This window comes from Monopterus albus, unplaced genomic scaffold, assembly GCF_001952655.1.
Source record: "Monopterus albus unplaced genomic scaffold, M_albus_1.0 scaffold34.1, whole genome shotgun sequence".
Taxonomy (NCBI): Eukaryota; Metazoa; Chordata; class Actinopteri; order Synbranchiformes; family Synbranchidae; genus Monopterus; species Monopterus albus.
In genome coordinates this window covers 262,625-270,126 of record NW_018127914.1, presented here as the reverse complement: position 1 = coordinate 270,126, position 7,502 = coordinate 262,625, and the positions used below count along the sequence as shown (strand labels likewise).

Sequence of the window (7,502 nt, the reverse complement as noted above, 5' to 3'; positions counted from 1 at the left end):
TAAGTGTAGACATAAAAAATAGTAATAGAATTGACGAGTTTAAACATAAATATAAAGGTATGTTATATTTTGGGTTGACCTCTTGGCCAGGTCACCCTTGTAAAAGAGATCGTGATCTCAATGGGTTTTTTTTACCTGGTTAAATAAAGAGAAGTATGTGTCAATCAAGATATATGCAAGAACAGGCTCAATGATAAATTACATGGACAATTGTGGGTGTGGTGTATGATTGTTAACACTTTGTAATAATTCTTTAGTATATTACTTGTGTGGTGTAGAAGATAATTATTTAAGAATGTAATTATGTAAGAATGTTAACACTCTGTTATAATTCTTTAGTATATTACTTGTGTGGTGTAGAAGAGAATAGAAGTGAATCATTTATTGCTTGCAAACCAATGATGGTAAGATGATGTCATGGGGTAGGACTGGATAAGTCTGACTTCTTCCTACTCCATTCAAGCATGTACTAGGTATAAGCAAATTGATATTGGATTAGCATTTGTTGGATATGTGTAAAATTATGTGTGTTGACATATCAACTGTCTTTACATGCTTGAAAAAATAAATCAAATCAAATCAAAATCAAAGAAAGCACTGCCCTAACTGCCACATGTCTGAGATCAGCTTTTTGACCAGCTGAACTAACCAGAATATAGAGAAAATGTTTTAATGTTGAGTCTAAACCGTGAAATAGAGTGCAGTCTGTAAGTATCCGAACAACTTTGATTTGTCTCTAGTCCACTGGATTTGCAATGAAACAATGGTTTGCAAACTTTCAGTTTAATAAATTGAATCCAAACATGCATATTTGATGTAGCATATAGAAATTGGAGAACAGTAATTGTCTTTATACATAGTCTGAAGAGTAAGTCCCGTTCATCCAGAATAATGTGGAGCAGAGCTTTAATGTCCATGTGGGCCAGTTTGGTTCATACACTGCAGTCTATAGATAATACATACTGTATAAAAACATAGAGCAATTACTAAAAACAACCGTAATACAAAAATTATACAAATACTTCAGTGCCCACTTTACTGTTGTTGTGGTCACTTGTCAAAACATCTAGAGAACGATGCCAGAAACAGGCCAGGTTACACTCAGGGACCACTTCTTTAGGCACACCTGTGCTTTCTAATGCAAGACAATACAGCAGCCCTGCCATCAATGTCTGATGTTTAAATTCACTTTCATTTTCATTACTGACATCATAGTTATCATCATGTTATATTGGAAGGTGTTTCTAAGTTTGTGGCCTTTCCTATTTCCACACCTGTGTGGTCAAAATATAGTTAACACCTCTCAAAATGTAGTCGACTAAAACACACTTACAAGTTATGACCTCAGTGTTTAAACATATAATTTAACACCTCTATTACAGTGTCAACAACACTGCACATTATAGGCAATGCAAAAGTAACTTTATGGCAGAACAGTTGAACTGCATTGTCCTCACGGACATTTTTAACATCTCTCTGAGCCAAGCGGTTGTTCCCACGTGCTTCAAAGCCACCACAATAATTCCAAAGAAGCCCCACCCAACCAGTTACAATGACCTTCGGCCTGTAGCACTGACTTCAACTATTATGAAGTGCTTCGAGCGGCTGGTCATGCAGAACGTCAGGTCCATCCTTCCTCCCTCTCACGACCCATTTCAGTTGCACCTGCAAACAGGTCAAACAGGTCCACAGAGGATGCCATTACTGCTGTTCTCCATCCAGCCCTCACCCACCTAGATTCAAAGAACTCTTATGTGCTAATGCTCTTCCTAGACTTCAGTTCAGAATTCAACACAATCATTCCCCAGCAGCTTACACAAAAACTTGGACACTTGGACTCAAAACCTTTCTCTGCAACTGTGCTCAACTTCCTAACAGGGAGACCACAAAATGTGCGGGTTAGCAGCAACATCTCCAAGACCATCACGCTGAGTACAGAGGCTCCACAGGGATGTGTGCTCAGCCCATTGCTCTTCACACTGCTGACCCACGACTGTGTGCCAACCTACAGCACCAACCACATTGTCAAGTTTGTGGATGACACGACTGGGGTTGGCCTCATTACCAACAATGATGAGGCCAGCTATAGGAGTGTGCCAACTGGTCCAGTGGTGTAAGGACAACAACCTTTTCCTCAATGTGGGGAAGACTAAAGAGATTGTTGTGGACTTCAGGAGGAAACCTCTACAGCATCCACCACTGACCATCCACGGTGCTGTAGTGGAGAGAGTGAGCAGCACCAAGTTCCTGTGGGTGCACATCTCTGAGGACCTCTCCTGGACCAACAACACCACATCATTGGCCAAGAAAGCTCAAACATGCCTCTACTTCCCGCGCAAACTGAGGAGAAACAGTGTCCCACACCCCACTGTGTGCTCGTTCTACCGGGGCGCCATTGAGAGCGTCATCACTGTGTGGTACGGAGCCTGTACTGCTTCCTGCAGAAGGACCCTGCAATGCTTAGTGAAAACAGCCAGCAAGATCAATGGCGCCCCTCTGCCTTCCCTTACGGACATCTTTAACACCCGCCTCACCTGCACCTCCCACCCCGCACACTCCCACTTCAGACTCCTGCCTTCAGGGAGAAAGTATCGGAGTCTTCAGGCCCACTCCATCAGACTTACAAACAGCTTCATCCACCAGGCTGTGAGGATGCTGAACACTGTCCCATTTAACCTCATTTTGAATTTGTTTTCTTATTCTTTTTAGTCTAGTTTGACTCTACTTTTAGTTTCCTAGTTTTAGTTTCCTAAATGGTATGGCATTCAATACTAGGTGAGAGAGAAACGGTATTTCAATTTTCTGTATGTCCTGCACATATAGTGAATTGAGAATAATAATCTTTGATCTTGATCTTGATTAGCCCATACAGATGGACACTGAGTGTATATTTTGTATAGAAATTCAGTAGCTAATGGAATCAGAGACCTTGTATATCTGGATGAATGTGGCCACCCCAAAACACCCTTAAAACTTAAAAATAACTTTTTTCATCTCATAGTTTTGTTTGAAATCCAGTGCAGTGGACACTAGAGACAAAACAATGAAAGAACACTTCCTAAGTATAATCATCCATCTTCTATCTGTTCTATCTCCACTTGTTTTTCCTTTAGGCAGAAGAAAGCAGTCAACAGACATCCAAAGGGAGACTATGAAAACCTCATGAATGGCGTGAGTTGGACTTTAGGTCTTATCTCTTTCCTGCAATAGGCTAGACCATGCATAAACAACAGTTCTGAAGATGAATCACAACCATATTTTGAAGGGATAATGAAACACCTCAGAGAGGACACTGTTAATGAAAAGACCTGCACTGAAAATGATTTTCTAAAATTGTGGTTTTGGTTTACAGATTTGTTTCTTCTTGTGTTTGGGATGTGTTTGTGTATAATGTGAAATGCAGTAGTGAACAGCTGTGTGTTTTGAGTCAGCCTGCCACAGTGTGTCAGCCAGATTAGCAGTAACATATATACATGCACATTCACACTCATACAGAGTTCCTCACACACAGACAAACAATGACGTAGCCAAAGAACCTCCTGCTTAAACAAAAGATGAAAGCATGCAAACACAGTGAGACACACACAGCCCTCATTATGCCCAGCATGGGAGAGTGACATGTCTGTAATCAGCCAGTGGAACCACTGGTAAATTAACTTCCATGCTGATTTCATGCCTGAATAACATACACATACAGTACATATATATAGCTCCACTCTGATTCTCCTATCACACACAAACACACACATATTGTCTGGCGTGTGCTTTGGAGACCACTTCTATCACACAGACAAAAACAAAACTTTCATGCACTCAGATGACTGACAGCCTCCAGTTGTTATTACAATGATTTCTAAATCACCTACAGCCACTGATGGTGAAGTACTTCTGCAAAGAAAGCACAAGTGGGAAATTCCACTGCTATTCTCCTGAGAGTTATTTTAAAACCATAGTTTTTTAAGTCACTGAAAATAAATTTAATTCAGTGAAACAAAAGGACAAAGACTACAGCAATCTGAAAAAAGCAAATAGAGTTTACCTTTGCTCTTATGACAATAGGTACTGACAGTGATGTAAAGGTACACTGTGTCCTCATGTCATGGACATAGAGAGTAATTACCAACTCCCATAATGCTTCAGTAACCAGGCAAAAATTTTAAGTGTGACAAATGCCCCGCTTTCACAGACTAAGTGACATCCGTTTACACTCTCATTCGGTCACTGCCCCTGGGGTTTGTACTATATGTACGTACATGTGCACATATGCATTCCTCAGAGCCTTTTTGTGCTTGATGGATACCTTCATCATAACCTTTACACAGTACGATTGCAGTGCGGTCACATTGTTTCAGGAGGAGCCCCTCTAAATAACAGCCCATGTCACAGGTTGGCAGGTTAAATGGGGGTCTTTGTCTATACAGATGAGGCAACCGGCTATTCCTCACTCACATGCAATCAGTCTAGCTGTCTTCCCTACAGCAGTGTCCTAAAACTGCAGTCAAACCCTCTTCCTCACCTCTCACGCCTTGTCTTCATTCACACTCAACATTTATGTTTTAAGGGTACAAACTGTTTAAATTTAGTGCCTCATTCAGTCTTAACCCTTACCCAAGTCATGTCTTGTAAGGATTAGTCAAATAATAATTTGCTTGTCTTGTTTTTTTTAAATCAGGTAGGTTTGATTTTCCATTTTCCATTATATTAAAGAACATTTATAAAAGCTATAGATAATTTTAGAAAACTAAAAGATGCTGTAAGCAGTGAGATAAAAACAGGCTATCTTCATTTATCTTTAACTATGTCCCACATTTATCGAGTAAATGAGACAAAAGAGCAACATAAGAGATGTCGGGGTGATAAACACATTACATCATTGACACCAACAGTTATACCAGTGGATGACCACTATGTGGGGTTGTGGAGCTTTAATACACAACCATCTGCCTACACTGAAGGAATCAACAAACCTGAACAAAGAGAACCTTGACTGGCACTGGTTAATATATTTTCACTGTGTTTTCAAATTTCTAAGTAATGTGTATGGAGAGATGTCTTCGCCTGTGGAAGCTGCACAGTTTAAATCGAATCATGAAAGGTGCTCGGCACATCCTCTGTTAATTAGTGTAGATTCATGTCAGATAGAGTTGACGAAAGTGTTGATTTGAGTGTTTGCTTATTTGTTTGTTGTGAGCTGATTCAACTCTGCAGAGGTTGATCAGACCAAATGGTGTGGATTTTTGCTTTCTCACTGTTTAATCAGAGCAGCAGAATTTGTTATGTAGCAAACAGGGAAACAGCCTTCGTCTAAAGAATACAAGTTAAAGACTCAGTGTTAGAAAGAAACATGCTCTACTGTCTTTGACTGAATCTTAGCCAATTTCAAGGTTATTCTTCTGTAGCTCTGACTTTCCTCTAGATTTATGTTGGTATCCACAAAGTATCATCTTCTGTGGTCTTTATTTTTATTTCATGTGTCACTAGTGATGTTGTCACTGTCAGCTGAACTGTGCAGTGACCCTTTACTTGGTTTCACTGTCTCTTATTAATGAATCAGTGTGACATGTGTCCAGATGTGAGGAGAACATTTTATGTCAAAAGAAAGATGTCAGATCTTGTCAGCCTGTCAAAAACCCTTGTGCAGACCAATGAGATTATAATAAACAGCAGCGTATCTTCATTAGGCATAAATCAGTTAACAGTTTTGTGTTTTACAGTGATAGAAATTATCTTTTGTTAGGTGGTAAAATTACACTACATCTAATTAAACATGCATAACATACTGATAAAGTAGTTTAATTAATCAGTAGAGTGAAAGCAAAAGCTATGAAAAGTGTAGTAAAATAACAGGCTGGCATGGAAACTGTAATTTATGCTACAAATATGAGAGTTGTGTTCCCCAAACATTTTAAGATTGATTGCACAGAGGTGAGAAAGTCACGTACCCTGCACAAGCTGATGAGTGCGGATAGATTTTGGTTCCCTTCAGGAATTAAACATTCCAACATGTTTTTGTGTGATGTATCTAAGACTGGTGTTTTCCATGTGCATTAAATGCCTTCGTTCTGTCAACACTTGGGTGAACTCCCAGAGCTCTGACAGCAATGACGAACAGCATATCTTGTGTTGTGCAGATGTCAGAGAGAGAGACGATCAGCCAATCAGCAGACAGTCCGGTGACTGATGTGGCTGTCAGCGGCTCTCACAATGGCGTTCCAACCAGTGGTACAAGTAAGACAGTGTGTCATGTCCTCACTTTCCATGTGGTTAAGTATTTTAACTCTAAGATCTTATAATATTAGCATCACAGCTAGCAAATTACAGCATGCTTCTCCTTCTGTCCAGTATTACTGTAGATGACATTACATTACACATCTGTGTAATGTTCTTAGACATTCTGGGTGGGTACCTAATATCAGTAACAGGAAACTGCAGTAATGGAGTGACAAAAAAGGAAAGTAGTGACTCATTACAAAATGACTTTGAAGTAAATTTACATCTTGTTCTCATGAAAAACACATTAAAAGTCCCCACATGAGATGCTGTTTACTTGCCCTGACCCTTTTTTTTTTTTGTCCATTCCACCAGTCCTCACGGACACACAGGACACCAGTCCTCAGCCGTCAGAGGACATGCTCTCCAGCCAACTAGAGCTCGGGTCCTCCAAGTGTCCTCAGGACCGCGAACTTCCCAGCATCCCTCCTAATAATGCTCTTATCGGGGATGGCCCCCCAGCTTCAGGGGACAGCACCTACGAGGTCAGTGCTTAATGTCACCTCCCAACAGCAGAATCACAGTTTACTTGTACTAGGCTGTTACATGAGATTAAAGCTTTGATTGGTCAGTTGATTTTTTGTGTGACTGAGAGATTGTTTGATTGATTGAGCCCAGGGTAAAAATGTAGAAATAAATTCAAAATTGCCACAAGAAGTGTATGAGTGGGCTGAGTTTTCAATTAGAAAACAGAAGCACAAAACGTATTTTGCTCATATATGTACAAGGGCATTAAAGGATCCATTATGTATATATTTTTCAGGTGGTGAAGGAGATCGCAGTGACATCACGCGATGTCAGCGTCGAAGACTCCATATACGAGACGGTCAAAGAGCTCAAAGACCCCCCTGTGCAGCTTGGCCTCCCCAGCGGTACTGTCCAGCTGAGCCCAGACAAACCTCCTCATCCTGCCCCTGTCGTAATCAACGGCAACCTGAGCCCCTGCACTCCTGAGCGAGGGCCCCTGTGTGCAGGGGTTGAGTACGCCTCTGTTGACCTGAATAAGAAGAGTCGTCACAGTGCTGACTTGGAGGCCAAGAGGCGCTCTGATAATACCAGCGCTCTCTACCACAAGCCTCTGGAGGAGCCAGAGGAGGACTTACCTCCGCCGGTACCAGAGAAGGTCCTGGATGAAAACGACAACCAGCCATTGGAGATGAATGGCTTGGTGGAGGCTGGGCTACACAATGGAGAGGTAAGGGTGGGGTGTGTGTGTGTGTGTGTGTGTGGGT

At 41.1% G+C, this 7,502-nt stretch overlaps 2 protein-coding genes across 2 annotated transcripts in view; one reads left to right on the top strand and one right to left on the bottom strand.

Moving 5' to 3' along the window:
• The window catches only part of dtnbp1b (dystrobrevin binding protein 1b), a 555,482-nt gene that overhangs the window by 287,428 nt on the left and 260,552 nt on the right, over positions 1-7,502 (bottom strand). The window lies entirely within an intron of this gene.
• The window catches only part of pag1 (phosphoprotein membrane anchor with glycosphingolipid microdomains 1), a 53,118-nt gene that overhangs the window by 35,527 nt on the left and 10,089 nt on the right, over positions 1-7,502 (top strand). The window contains exons 3-6 of the mRNA XM_020597557.1: positions 3,114-3,171; positions 6,132-6,228; positions 6,586-6,755; positions 7,034-7,465. Of these exons, the coding sequence (XP_020453213.1) occupies positions 3,114-3,171; positions 6,132-6,228; positions 6,586-6,755; positions 7,034-7,465 (757 nt within the window). The remainder of the gene's footprint in view (positions 1-3,113; positions 3,172-6,131; positions 6,229-6,585; positions 6,756-7,033; positions 7,466-7,502) is intronic.